At 50.5% G+C, this 14803-nt stretch overlaps 1 protein-coding gene across 2 annotated transcripts in view; it reads right to left on the bottom strand.

The window, feature by feature from the left end:
- Nucleotides 1–1850: 1850 nt before the first annotated feature.
- The window catches only part of TRIM66 (tripartite motif containing 66), a 43541-nt gene continuing 30588 nt past the window's right edge, over nucleotides 1851–14803 (bottom strand). For both annotated transcript variants that reach the window (XM_027563214.1, XM_027563215.1), the window contains exons 12-21: nucleotides 13008–13541; nucleotides 12656–12848; nucleotides 11189–11249; nucleotides 10574–10748; nucleotides 9971–10260; nucleotides 9373–9499; nucleotides 8981–9055; nucleotides 8467–8619; nucleotides 7834–8052; nucleotides 1851–7118 (exon numbers count right to left, since the gene is read on the bottom strand). In XM_027563214.1, the coding sequence (XP_027419015.1) occupies nucleotides 7059–7118; nucleotides 7834–8052; nucleotides 8467–8619; nucleotides 8981–9055; nucleotides 9373–9499; nucleotides 9971–10260; nucleotides 10574–10748; nucleotides 11189–11249; nucleotides 12656–12848; nucleotides 13008–13541 (1887 nt within the window). In that variant the 3' untranslated portion in view covers nucleotides 1851–7058. The remainder of the gene's footprint in view (nucleotides 7119–7833; nucleotides 8053–8466; nucleotides 8620–8980; nucleotides 9056–9372; nucleotides 9500–9970; nucleotides 10261–10573; nucleotides 10749–11188; nucleotides 11250–12655; nucleotides 12849–13007; nucleotides 13542–14803) is intronic.

Here is a 14803-nt window from a genome sequence, read left to right on the forward strand (position 1 = left end):
TTCCCAGCTGATATCTGAGAGCCCTTCCCAGAGCCCAGGCATTCTTATACTAGGAGGCCCTACATCAACTGTTAAAATGCATTCACAGCCTACAGTAAAGAGAGTTTTTACTGCAAAATCTTGAAATTGTTTTCACAGTTTTTCTTTTTGAATTATTTGGCTAAGAGTAATTCATTTAATTTACAATTGGCTTGGCTTTCTTAGCAATCATCTTGCTAACGAAGATAACACACATGATTGTTAAGAACACAGCAATCATTCAGTAAATAGAATTTCTTGTGAAGTGAAGAACTCTAACCAGCAAATTGTTTTTAAGTGTAATAAAATTTTAATGAAATTGTTATAAAATTAACAATTAAGGAGTTTAACATAATGGTATAATTTATAGACATTTAACTAGATATTTATTTATTTAGGTTTTGCCATTTTTAATTCTAATGTGTTTCTGTCATATTTTTGTAGATCCCTGAAAAGCTCTCAGGACCTGGATACTCTGGCTCTACTTTCTAGTGGATAAAGCCGTCCACAGGCCACCTGTGCAGAAAATGTGCTGCAGACCTACCTGCCAGGGCAGGGTGTGCTCTAGCAGGTGCCACAGAACCTGAAGAATGGGAAGCAGAGAGGCCCCCCTGGGACCTAGAGAAGGCTGGTACTAATAAAATTAGGAAGGAAAAAGCACAGCAGAAAGCTCAGAGCAGGTGTGGGGAAAGCTTTCAGGTACTTGGGCCAGTCTGAGGAGGGGTGGGGGAAGGTGGGTTAGACAAAATTTCCAGGTCTCATTGTAAGCATTAAAAGTGATGGTCAGCCTTTCTTGAAACACAAACTTCCTTAGCTCCCCTGACATGTCCCCTGACATTTCTTTCCATGTCCCTGGCTGCTTCGAGGAAGAATGTTAAGGGCACCGAGGGATGGATGACCTATGTGTCAGGTGATGCTGAGACACCCAAGTGAAAGTGTCCACAGACCACAAGGTTTGTGGGTCTGGAGCTCTAAGAGTGGGCCCATAACTTTATCAGATTCCTCAAGATTTCTGCATCTGTTAGGATGCTTAGTTGCAGGTAAAAGGATCGATTTTGGCTAATTTAAGCAGAAAATGAGTTTATTAAAAGATTTTTAAAGCATTTCAGAGAATTATTGGGAAGGCCAGGGAACTGAGCTAAGAGCTAATTGGAGTGCTGGAGAAACTAGCGCTGCCATCAAATACCAGGCCCTTCAGCCTGTGCTGCTGCTACCACCTCGCTGCAGCCAGTGCTGTCACCAGAGGGGTCTCTGTAGTCCCTGCTTTGCTCTGCCTTTCTTTTCTTTCTCTCTCTTTTTAAAAAGTAACTACCACTGGGCCAGTACCCAGGCTGCAAGGGATGCTGGGAAATCAAGTTTTAATGGATTCAGACTCAATAGTGAGAAGTGAGCTCTGCCTCCCAAGACTCCTGGGGTGGGGAATTCCCCAAAAATAGGAAAGAGGTTCAGGTTCCATTCAGTCAGAACGAATGACAAATATTCACTACAGTGTCCTTGCCCCGCATGATGACTGGAAGCCACTGGCAGAGAGGAACGCTCAGGTTAAGTGACTGGGGAATGTTGCTATATAAAGGATATTCCTGAAGTGGCCAGGGTCTAGAAGTGGTGGGCACTTTTCCCCCAGATCTCGCCTCAGACTTGCTGCCTCTATTTCAAAGAACAGGCTGTGTTCACACAGTAAGAAGCAGAGAGTGGAGTTCTTTCCTAGTGAGGAAGCTCCCCAGTCTGCTCTTCCCCACCTTGTGTCTTAAGGATGGTGGAGTCTGGGGGTGAGAAGACCATGAAGTCGGTTCAACCATCTCCACTGAAAAAACACTCCAGGACACAATTACTGGTAAAGAAAAGTGCTCTTTTTTTAATTTGTTCTTGAATGTGTAGGTTCTATTAAGATCAGTGACACTTCCCCTTATAATGGTCCTCCCTCATGCCCCCAACCACCTTGGATCCGATGGCCACTTCTAGAAGAGGCCTAGCAGGAACTTACCCTACACAGCCAACAGAGGGGTGCAGCTTTGAGGAATGAGCACATGGCTCCAGAAGCAGCACCAGCTACTGAAGACTTTCCTCAAGGCAGCTCAGTCTGGCCTGTGAGGCCCTTTGCCCTGGCTTGGTCAAGACTCCCTAGCCATGTCCCACTTCGGTGTTCCCTTGTTCCCTGTGTGGCCTGAGCATTAGAATTAGAATCACCATTAGAATTAGAATCACCATTACCATCTTTAGAGCTGGAGAGCCTCTGAGAGATCACTGTTTTCACATCTCCCTCCCCACTTCCTCCCCAGGACTCTATAGATGGGGAAACTGTACCCCAGGTCACACAGTTCATAACTGGCAGAGTCAAAACTTAGGTATCTAGCATCTCAAATAATACATCTTTCTGTCATACCTTCTTGCCTCCAAGAAAACAATCAGCATCTGCCTCCAGCTCAAGGAACAACTGGAGCAAGCAGGTGGTGGTGGGTACAGAAGGGGACGACCTGGCTCAAGGGGCCAGGCTGACCCTAGTTGAACCCCAAGCAAGTGATGAATCACAGAACTTCCTGATTTCCCTCCAACAGAATGTTATCAGTGGCAGATACCCACCCCAGATGGGATCTTCCTCCTGGCTAGCGCACTGATCCATGCATGGAAGCATGCTTACCATGATCCCATGCTTCTTCCTGGCTAAGGCAGGCTCTAATTGGTGTGAGGATCCTGGTGATGAGCTGCCCACCAGCTGGGGAATCCAGTTTATCAAATTTCTTCTTGGTAAGACCTAATCCACATTCCTGGGCTGATTTATACAGGGCCTCTTAGCACACTAAAATCTGGCTAAAATCTATCTGTGTCTGTGCTGGGAGAGACAGAAAGAATCACAGATACTGTCCTCCCAGCAGAGCTCATACACATGCTTGGCATGAGGAGATCTGAGTCCAGGAGAAGAAATGAAGTCAAAGGAAACAGGCAGACACGAAGGGTAGGGGAAGGAGCAGCCATGCTTCCTCCTGCCCATGGGCTCCTGAAGAGGGGAGACCACAGGATGCTACCGATGGCGTTCCCTGTCTGTATGTCCAGGAAGGCTCAGCCTGTGTGGCTGAGAGGGAAAGAGGATAATCCAGGCAGCTGCGGTGTCACCAAAGCCAAGTAAAGAGGGTTTTTCAAAGAGGAAGTGGTAGATGATGTGAAATGCTGTAGGGAGTTCACAACTGTTGAGGACTGAAAGGTATTCACTTGATTTGGCAACCGGGCAGTCACTGGTGACATTTATGAAAAACTATATAGAGGATGAAAGAGTGACTAGGAAGAATCAATAAAAAATATTTTGTTGAGAGAAATTTGGCTGACAAGGGGAAAATGTAAGTGTAACAGACTCTAAGAAATTTTATTTTAATCTTGGGGAGACCTTTGTTTGTTATCTATGTGGAGGTAACCAGTGGAGAGTGTGGCTGAAGACCCTGGAAAATGGAAGCAGTGAGATAAGCGGTGGAGCACAGTCTTGGAAGATGCAGAGCAGGATTAGAAAAGTAGAGCACCAAGCAGGAATAACTGGCAGGGAGCTAAGGATGGCCACACAGAGGCATGGGAGGCAAGAGGAGCACGTGAACAGCAAAAGTCTTGTTTTAGGGTCTCTCTTCTGTGAAGCAGGCAATGAGGCCAGTCATTTGCTGAGAGAAAAGATAAAGGGCACGCATGGAAAGCAGAGTAATAACAAGTCAAAGAACACCAATCAATACTGAGAGCCCAGCTGAGGCTCTCAACTCTGAATCTGTCATGCTTAGGAGCCCAGAAAGAGGGAGCTAAACACAGGTTGATGCAGAAAGTGGAGGAGGGTTGATAGTTCCAGCAAAAGTTGGAAAGGTGAGGAAGTTCAGGACGCTGAAAAAAGCATCAGTGTGTCATGGGACATGGGTTTAGGCTCAGGAGAGGAGGAAGTCCAGGAGAATACTGAAAGGTTGGGAGAACAGAGAGCTAAGGTCTTGGAAACGGGTTGAAGGAGCAGGCAGTTTAATTAATAGCAGTGGAAGAGTGGGAGAGGAGGAAGCACAGGGGATGTTAATCCAGAAAGGGCAGAGTCTCAGTTAAGGAGTTCAGAAGAGAAGACTGTAGGTGACTCCATGGAGTGAAAGAGAAAGCAGAGAAGAGCCCAGGAACATGTAGGGAGGGGTCTAGGTCTTAGGAGCAAGGCAAAGACCTGTTGCCAGAATTGGGCACAGAGGGCCAGAGTGCACCAGGGTTGATGGCAGGGTTCTCTGTGAAGACCTACAGAGCCTACAGAGGGTGTGGTGGCTGCCACTTGCACAGACAGGCAAGATGTATAGTTGGCAACTGCTGGAAGTTAGGCAGAGTCAACCTACCTAGGTTCTAGAAGAGTGCACTACAGTCTCCTTTGCATCAGCTGAAGCTAGCCCATTCTTCTGTTTCTCAGCATATCCAAGAAAGCCAATTTCTCTTCTAGGACTGCATTCTGTACCTTACCAGAACTCATTGCATTCTCACTTCATGACTTTGTCAACGACCCAAGGACTTAACTGATTCCAAAATGGGACCATTATAGGAATAAGTAAAAAATGGGATTAGCTCAAACGTTAACAAAGAGCCATTAAAGTCAGTCACGCAACCAGTGTTTAATTTCTAAAACACCATGTTGTTTTCTGCATGCAAAAACAAAACAAAACTATGACTTAAAACACTGGTGTTAAGTACACAGGAAAAGCCAGGAGAGGGCAGTGCTGTGAGATAACCAGTGGAGGAATGAGGGGGCCACACACTCTTGGAGGAAAGGATACCCTCCCTCCCACCCTCCCTGCTCAGGTGCCTAAAGGCATGCAGGGTTCTCAGCAGTGGGAAGGGAGCATGTGACTCTCTACCACATCACTAAGATCCCCTGGCCCAGCAGGCTACAAGTGGGAACAACACTGATACAAGGGAAGCCAAGCACTAAACTATATTTCTGCTTTGTATTTGTGGTTTCCCACTGGTCTTGGGGAAAGATGTCAATCAGGTTTGAGACTGTCACAGCCCTCACCCAGCTGCCCAACACAAAGCACCGTGAAGGTGATCCAGAGAAGGTGGGAAGGTGACCCACACAAAGGAAAAATGACCGAGAGGAGGAATTAATGAGGTAATTACAAAGAGAACCTTGCCAAGCCAACTAAATAGAGAAAAAGATTCAAAAATTGAAAGGGAAATGGCCAGAGCCCAAACCATAAAGTCATATGAGCTCCAAAGAGCAGAGGGTTACACCCAAAGATTGCCTGGCTACTGGAGTATTCAAGACTTAGTTACCCCAAACTAGAAAACATGATTATGGAAGCCCATCTGCTTAGGAGAGCTTGGCATGTGCTGGTGAGAGAATGGTAAGTCAGTGGGCATAGTCTGCTTTGAAGTGAAGATGCTCTTTCAGCCTGGGTGGAAAGGAAATGAGCAGTTCCATCCACTCACAAGGAGAGAAGAAATGTTTCTCTGATCAAAATGTCCCCATTAACAAGGGCCCCACAGACAAGAATTTCCTTAAACTTCACCTCTTGGCAAAAATAAAGCCATGACCTGCAGCTCCCTTGAAATTAGCTAAGCCAGGACAGGACCAGGGAGAGCTGCCTCCAGGCCAAGCCAACATCAGCAACAGGTTCCTTCTCAACCAAGCCCTTGCCAATGAGGTGGCCTGACCCCCAGCATCTGTGCATGCCTTTTCCTCCCAAACTCCTTGCATGGACCATGACCATCTATCTGAGATGTAGCCTGGAGCTCTGCTCCTGTGCCCATGACCCCCAGAACACTTCTCTCTGAATTCCTGGAGAAATAACGTTCTGAAGTTGCTTCAGGGTCACCAAAGGACACTGAAGAGACTTCTATAAGTTTTACATCCCTGACAGAACTTCCATGAATGCTGAGGCCTGGCTTCTGCCACTCCCTTTGACCTTCTCCAACCTCCAACAAACACAAGGGGGTGGGGGGCTGTCAGCAGAGTCTTGACTTTTTCTTGGCTATGGACAGCCTGAGGGCAGGCGAGTCAGAGGACTCACTCTGATCTTTGGCTCTATGAAGTGGAGGAGTTGAGAGCTAGGATCTCTAAGCTGGAGGAGAGACCCAGCAGAGGGAGCTGGTTGTGGATCATTCTCCTTGGCCCAGAACCTCTGTATGTGAAGCAGACAGCAGCTTCCTCACGGTTCTCCCAAGCAGAATTCAGGGTCTGGACCTCTGAATGGGCATAATGAAGGGGTGGCCACCAATAATCACTTCTAAGAAGCCAGTTCTGACACCAAAGAAGAGCTCGCAATCCAAGTAAGTGGCACAGAGGGCACACTCTGAAGTTAAAATCTTCTTAAGCCTATAAGTAAGATCTGAGCCTGAAGACCTAAGTGGTCTCTGCACAGCTCCCCAGCCCCATCAAGAATGCTACACTATCCAGAGCTCCACAGTGGCCACCTGCATCAGCATCAGGAGAGGGGACGTGAAGAACAAATACCCTGAAAACCGTGAGAACCTGAATAGGCACCAGTTGAGACCTGTGGCCTCTAGAAGCCTCATTACCACACCCAGCGCAGGTGCCTCTGTCCGACCAGGCCAAACAAAGGCAAACAGTGACAGTCTTTGGCTGTGCTAGGCCAAGGATCACAGGCCTGCGGTAGAAACATCAGAACCTCTCTCCCTTCTTTTACCCTCTTCTGGGCCCAAGAGGAATTCAGATACATACGCTGCTCCTGAGCCCTGCACACTGAAAGGTGAGAAATGTCTGCCTTCGTCAGCAGGAAGAATTCACCAAGGAAGGATGGTCCTCCTGAGCCCGACCAGGCTTGGTCTTGTCAAGTGGACCCTACACATCTGACCGTTCTGCTCACAGGGAACACCCCATCTTTGCTGTATATTACTGAAATCTTCTCTGTAGTGGATGCACTATGGCTCCCAAATAAATGCTGTAAGATGCAAACGGCAAAGAAGGGCAGTACAGGCTCGACAAGAAGCGTCTCACGTCCACGATCCAAGGAGAATGAGCTGAAAGGTGGGGAGGAGGGGTCAACGGGAGGAGGCACCAGCTGCCGGAGTGCTCGGTCTCCTTCCAGCCCTCACACCTGGGAGATGCTGTTGGCCAGGCGGAACGACACTCGTTTCGCTCTTTCATTCTCCTGAAAGAAAAAAAAAAAAAATTAGAATCAGAATGCCCAAATGTAGGGTTCATTAGTGTGAAAAGTCCAGAATGGGATTCCCCAGGGCCAAAGTGTTTTATTCCACCCCAGGGATGCAACTTCAAAACTCAGTGAAGCCACCAAGCACTGTGTGCCAAGTGTCACAGGTGATGGGGGTGGCTAGTGGGACCCTGGCACACAGAGGGCAGGCAGTACATGTCAGTGGGATGAAACAGCATGGAGCTGATGTTTCAGGTCAGGTCTGCACGAGTGAGACCAGACAGAAGGTCAGAGGAGATCTCTTTCCCGCAAGCAACACCTCTCCTTCCTTCTCTACATCAAGGGGCTAAGAAGACTCTCCCTTTCTCCCAACCCAAGTGGAGATCAGGATTGAGATCAGGGCATCACAGTGTGGAATCACCCGCAGGAGTCAGGAGACCTGGTCCTGTTGCAAATTTTCGGGGTGACCCAGGCAGATACATCCACCTCTCTGAGTTCCGAGCCTCAGGGGTCGCTGGAGTTGAAGAGCCCCACACTGCCTTGCCTTCCACTTAGGCTGAGGGGTGGGAAGTGAGGGCTCCTTGTCCCTACTCTCTTGTGCCACCTGAGCTGAAAAGCCTCACTTCAGGTTACCCTGTACCTGCTGCATGGGTGCCCTCCACCTGCCTAATCACCCACTCACCCACCCGCCTGCCAGCTGGCAGCAGCTTCTTACCATATGTCGCCGCCGCCTCTTGGGTTGGATGCCCTCCTGCATGTAGTGGGGCCACGGAAAGCCCTGGGGAGTGGAATACCCACTCTCATTAGACACCTCCTCAGAGTCTGAGTCCTCCTGCTGTGGCTGAGCGAACCGTTTCTCAGGGTAGATCTCCTTCAACCAGCCCTCAAAGAACACTTCCAGGCAGCGGCCTGCCTCTGCAACTTCAGAGTCGGGCTGAAGGGGGAGGAGAGCAGTGATTATCTGGCCCTGATCCACCAGCCCATCCCTTCCAGGCCGCTCAAGAGCTGTACAAAGAGCACAAAGCCTGGCTGGGTCTCCTGGATGGCTCAAATTCTACATTTTCTCAGGACCCAGGATAATCCGTTTAGCATCATCAGCTCTCCAAGTAGAAGTGACCCTGACAGTTACCCACAGATAGCGAGTCACTAACAACCCCCATCTTCCTCCTGAGTTCATGCTGAGGCCCAAATGTGGGAGAGAGTTTATACACAGTCTCTACAGTAGGCCCCTGAAGGTCTGCTCCCAGGACCTCATGGCAGCCCAGGCCCAAACCAGACACCCCTATCCAGCCATGATAGTCCTGGGGGTCACTGGAAATAGAGGAGAGGGAAAACAGGGAAGACGTACGTAATTGAACTTAGCACAGTTCCAGAACATGAGGCGGACGTCTGATACCACCTCCTCCGGGGTGGTGTAGTGAGCTGGGTCCTTCTTTTGCAGCTTCCTCCGGATGATCGACAGGTCCATGGGCCTCTTAATAATCTGGTAGTAATGTCGGGCCTTGGGGGAGGAGAGGAGGGGAAGCAAATAGGAAGAGAGAAGTGGAGGAGAAAAGTGAAGGATAAGAAGGAAGAAGAGATAGAGAATGAGTTGGAGTAGAAGTAAAAGAGCACAAGGAAGAGAAAGGCAGCAGGAAGCAACAGGTGGAGGGAAGAGAGAAAGGGAAACGAGGAGTGGTTTCCATGTCATGAAGGTCTGACGCAACAGCAGCTGTGCAGCGCTGTGGTGGCCAGGCCCCCAGGTCCCAAGATCATGCACAATTACCCCAACTTCCAGCGGCCACGCTCCGAGCCCACCCCGGGCCCCACCGCAATCCGCTCGAGGCCCAGGCCTTCTGCAGAACCAGCGAGGGCTTCCTTACCAGCGGGCTGACAGGTTCATGGAAGGGCAGGCTGAGGCTGTTGCAGCACAAGGACAGCACCAGCTTCTCACACTTCTGCAGAAACCAAAATGGGCAGCCGTGTCAGTCTGCTCTGGCCCCACCTCAGTAGGAATTAACCATGGTGATCCCGATGGCTTTGGCCCACAGGGTACGAGCCGCCAGCCATACCAGGGCACAGTTCAGACTCCCAGGCCAAAGGAAGACAGCTGGCAGAAGAAAAATAATAGCGAAACCCCAGGGGCCAATGTCCAGGCATAGCCCAAAAGAGAGGTACCAGAGAGGCTTCTCATCCCCTCAGAAAAGTCTCAGCCCCCATAGGCACAGGCAGGCTACCCCAGGTGGGAACCTTGTTCCCAGAGACCCCTCCCTACCTTCTGGTCATATATGCTCAGGCCAGGAGGGGCCCGCACTCCAGGCTGGCTGAAGCGGGCATTCTCACAATCGTACTCCATCTCGGGCTGGGTCAGGCTGCGGCACAAAGTACACACCCAGTCTCCCCTGCAGAGGCAAGTGAGGCCACGTGAGGCCTCAGCACGTGTCCACAGCCCCCTCCCTTGTCCCTCTACCCCGAAACAGGATTGGAGTGGGGGTGGCATGAGAAACTAAGTCCCCAGCCCTACAGAGAATGGCTTCTTAGCAATGGGCTTGAAAGAAACTCAGTTAACTCAGGATTAGTGAATCCAGAAAAACAGGAGTTAGCAAGGGTCTGGGAGAGACGTCAAGGGATATATCTGCACAAGAGGAAGCTGGGAACAGAGGAGGAAGCTGGGAACAGAGGAGGAAGGGAAGCATCTGCCTGTCTGTGTGCAGAAGGAGCACAGAGAGAGCCATTGAGTCACAGGCCTGCAGTTTATGCAGGCCAGAGACGGGAGGAAGTCCCCCAGAGAGAGCCCTGTGGGCTGGCCTGGAATAACCTCCCTTGGAAGATCACTGTGCCATCCAGGTCAGGGCCTGGGTTGCATGACTCACCCTGGGAAGCTGAGCAGGGCTGGCAAGTGGCAGGAAAGGTGGTACACTTTGGGGCAGCGGTCACAGCACAGCAGCTCCCCCCCATTGAGGCAGACAGCACAGAAATCCTCATTCTCTATGGGCACTGGGGGCCCCTTCTTGGCTCCAGGGGTTCGAGGAATGAGCCTGTGTTCTTCAGGAGAGGCACTCTCCACCTCTGGGGGCTGCTGCCCAGCCAGAGATGTGACAGTGACCTTTCTTCCCCCCAGATTTGGGGCCTGGATGGCATCAGGCAGGTGGTCCTGGCTGACCTTGGGGAAGAAGTGAGTCTGAGTGGTTAGAGCGAGGTACCACGTTGTTGAGGGAGGGAGAAGAAAGATAACAAGCCCTTGGCACCAACTTATTTCAGGACCCCAAACCAGCCAGCCCTAGGAACACCAGGACAGCTCAGTCCTAGGGTGCCCCTCACAGACCCCAGGCAGCATGGGACAAGGTGTGGCTGAGCAGCAGCCCCACTCTGAGACTTGGAACAAGGCTGGAGCTAGGATTCTGCCAGGAGCAGAGAGGAAAGAGAGGCTCCTGGACTGGGGCAAGTTTCAAGGAGAAAGCAGAGAAAAGCGGTACCTTAATGGACATGCTGGAGGACTCAGCACCACATTCGATGATCAGCAGGAAGCTCCCATCCTGATCATTCTTCTGTGGCTTCAGCTTGAACACTGGCATCTCGCCCGAGGAGGCAGCACAGATCTTGAGCCGCTCCAGGCGCACATAGGGAATCTTGGGCTCATTACTGAAGGGTCTAGAGCAAGAACCACATCCCTGGGTCTCGGATGGGCCACATTCCTCTGGCCCGACTGCTAAGTCAAGCTCATCCACAATCCCACAACTGAACTTCTCAGGAGCTCCTCAGTCCAACCCTCCACAGGCCCCTGTTCCAGCCCACCACCAGCTCTGCCTGGTCAGGTCCCATTGGCCCCTGGGAGTCCTCTGATCAAAGGGGGACCCCTGTAGAGGGGGAACTGCACCCAGAGTGCCTGCCTAACAGCACTGGAGTCAAGACATCCTCCCACAACCATCCCAGACACACAACCACACACCCACTCCAGGGTCTGAGGGCTGAAGAAGACAGAGGCAGACAAGCTCCAGATTAAGTCATCAAGGAGGCTCACTTCCTGTGCCAGTCTCCCAGGACATGAAGTTGGATGGTGGGAGAGGGATGTTGGGCCAAGGGTCTGTTACCTGATACTCTGGTTCCCTTTTGTGTTCAGCCCGAGGGCTCCTTGTTCAAAATTCTCATACTCTAAGACAAAAGACAAATTCATAATACATTTATGATAACACACCCTGTCACCCACACCTTCTACTCTTATCTGCTACTCATACTGCGGTCACACGCCTGTCATACCGTCGTTACTCACACTGTAATCACTCATCATGGTGACAATCCTACCCAGCTCCCTTCCTGAGAGGGGAAGAAGGCTACTTTCTTTTTCAAAGATAACACAGGTAACACTCAGAGGCTACCCAGGAGTGAGTGTTGGGTTAGGTGCTGAGGAGCCAGCATCTCACCTTCAAAATGAGCTCAGAAGTCACTCGTTCCCCATGTATATACTGGTGTAGCCTGCTCTTAGGAGTCATTCTGTGCAGCCCCTTCCTTATCAGCCAAGTGCTGGGATTTCAGCACAGCCTGAGAATCCAGCTCACCTTCCAGGGGCAAGAGGCTCCCAGGAGCCCTCCCCAGAGAAGCGCAGTCGGCGCAGATGGGCAGGGGGCAGTGGGGAGAGAGGAGGACTCTAGCATGTACTGGGCGCCCACTCAGCCCCAGGCGCTGACCGAGGCGCCTTCCATGGACAAGCAGGGTTCAAAATATTTAATTGCTTAAAATTCAGGGTTGCATTATTGTGCAGTTAGGAAGAGCCAATGTGAGGGGACAAGGAGAAAAATTTCTTCATCTATTAAATTTGTAGGTAACATTGATCGTTACAAACTACCCATGCCTCATACACTGAACTAAGAAGGCCCCCAGCACTCACTAGGCAGTTGCTATCTAACTTTCCAGCCAGCCCTCACCTTCCCTGGAAGGAAGGTGCCTTGGCCTAGCCCCATTTGAGAATGCGTGTGGGGAGCTGAGAAGACAATCAGAGTCAAGTCCAACCAGTCCAAATTCCCTTTTCTATGAGACAAAAACCCACATCAAGGCCAGGTGCAAGGCAAATTCTTGTTACTGCAGAATAAGTCATCAAATGATTTCACTGTAGGTATTTTTCCCAGAAGCCTATAAAGTAGCTATGATTAGCTCCATTTACAGGGGAAAAAAATAAGTCAGAAATGTTAGGTATCTTGCACACATTCAAACATAAAGAGAGAGCGGGTCAGCTAACCCAGAGTCAGATGTGTTCTTGTCCCTAAGATGTTTTGCCAAGCCCAGCCCTTCTGGGGTGGTGCTCTTCCTGTGTCCCCCTTCCTATAACCCAGATCCCCAAACTTCTGCCTGGGGAATTTTACAAGGAGGTTAATTCCTGGCCACAGAGAGGGAAACAGAACAGGCATCAAAAGGTCAGTTCTGGACAGAGAAGTGAGGTTAGCCTGAGAGAAACACACTCTTCCCTCAGTCTGATGGCTCTGCTGATCTCCGTTTCATCTGCGGTGCTGAGTCCACCTGCTCAAGCGTGTGGTCAGCATGAAGGGCAGGCTGCTGAGTCTCACCTTTTGGGCTCCGGTACTGCTGCAGGGCCACAGATGTGTTGACCACTGGCACCAGTGCGGGTTTTTTCACAGAGAGGTTAATTGGCTCCTCCAGGTCTGAGGGGATAGATAAGTCCTTGGAAGCATCCAGAGCAGCGGCTGTAGGGCCTTGTCCCAGAGAGTCAGTGAAGCGGGTAGAATCCTCACTTTCCATCTTTCAAAAGTGAAAGGCCAACAAGAATCAAAGAAATCAGACATTTTCCGTGTCGGTGGTCACAGAGCTGTTAAGCTAAGGCCAGAATGAGGCCTCAGGGGCCACCCTTTTGCACAGAGTTAAGCAGAGGACATTAAATGGCATTTCCCCAAGACCTACCTTACACAAGGCATTCCCCAGGGAGGGGTCAGTTCCATCCCCAGGGCACAGGCCCCCTGCAGTTCGGCCAGAACCAGGACTGCAGCCGGACCCGGTCTCCGGCTGCACGTCAGAAGCTGGAAGCACACTTTGCAGAGGACAGGTTGCCAGGCTTGGCACAGTGTGGGTGGGACCAGACATCAGGTTGGGTCCAGCCTGAGAGTGATCACTTGCCAGGCTTGCGATGGCTGGGGAGGGATCACTCATTAGGCTGGGCATGGACTGGGGTGGGCCATGCACGAGGCTGGGCATGGCCGGCAGGTGACTGGCTGTCAGGCTGGGCACAGCCTGGTTTTGACCACTCGCTAGGCTGGACATGGTTGGTGGGGGGCCACTCAGCAGGCTTGGTACCACTTGGGGCATCACTTGGGGTGGGGCAGCTGTCAGGCTGCTTGTGCTCTGCATCTGTGGTTCAAGGGTCCTCGCCAGCCTGGTAGATGACAGCTCCATCTCCAATGTGTTGGAAAAGCCCATGATGCTCAGAGAAGTGGAGTGCTACAGGAGCAAAGACAGGGGAGAGTCCGGCTGTTAGCTAGGAATGGTGGCAGGGAAAGGAGGGAGGCAGCCCGTAAGAGTCCCATGCTCAGATTTCACTCTGCCTCAGAGTCTAGTAGCTTCAGGGAACTCAAGACAGACCATGAAGCCCTGTTCCCATTCCCCTACACCATGGAGGTTCCTGGGCTATGAGCCAGAGAGGTGGGCACAGCTGAAGACACTATTGTGCATGCGTGTGTGTGTGTGTGAGAGAGAGACACAGACTGACAGAGAGAGGGAGAGAGACAGTCTACCACTTGACCTGAGGGTGGTACAAACTCACACACACACACTATCAACCACATCCCTCACCCCCCTCTAGTACCTAAGCAAAGAGTCAGACTGTAGGAATACCTTCCCACATTACATGTCCCCCTGACTAAGCCACCAGTGGCCTCCCCTCCCTTCTGGGAGTCCTACAGGATACTTTCTGCTACATAAGAATGGGAGGAACTTCAGAAGGCTCAACCCTGATCTGCTGCAGACATTCTCTGAGATAATGCCAAGGCTTGGGGAGCCCCTGTCAGTCCTGGGGAACGTCAACCCCACAGCCTTCTCACAGGCTTGTTCAGATCAACTCCAGCACCACCAGCATTAGACTGAAGACTCTGACCAAGAGATGTGAAGGTCTTTTCTAGCCCTACTACACCTGCCAAAGCCATTCTAAACCAGAGGCAGAGAACATCAGAGCAGCTAAATCTTAATATGGACAACTTGGACAATTAATGGATGCAGCAATAATATCCCAACCCCCATAATTCTTTGCTCAGTTCTAACCACTTGGTGACCTAGGCAGAAGAAAGACATACAGATTACTATACTGAACCCATTGCAGTTTTTCAGGTTGGAGAAACAGACAGAGGGCAAGTGGTGGGAAGACTAGTAAAAAGTGCAACCTTCAGTAATTTCTATTTAATACCCAAGTCTTTTTTAAGACAAAAGACATAACCATTTGACACCTTTTGAAAATAAAAGGGGAAACAAGGAGCAAATATCTCAAAGCTTCCAAGTCAGTATCTTAAACCTATCATTCTTTTCCCCCTAAGTCAGACATTCAGATTTCCATAGGAAAAGGAATACTTCAAATACCCTCTCAAGTCTCCATATTATATTAGTAAAGCTAATCGACAAAGACTGTCCTCACCTCAGTGAATGTCACCCTGGTCACCCAGTTCTTTGAGTCGGCTCCTAGGAGGGAGGCATCAGTGGGCACCCCTCCGCCC

The sequence above is a fragment of the Bos indicus x Bos taurus genome, chromosome 15, assembly GCF_003369695.1.
Source record: "Bos indicus x Bos taurus breed Angus x Brahman F1 hybrid chromosome 15, Bos_hybrid_MaternalHap_v2.0, whole genome shotgun sequence".
NCBI classification, from domain to species: Eukaryota; Metazoa; Chordata; class Mammalia; order Artiodactyla; family Bovidae; genus Bos; species Bos indicus x Bos taurus.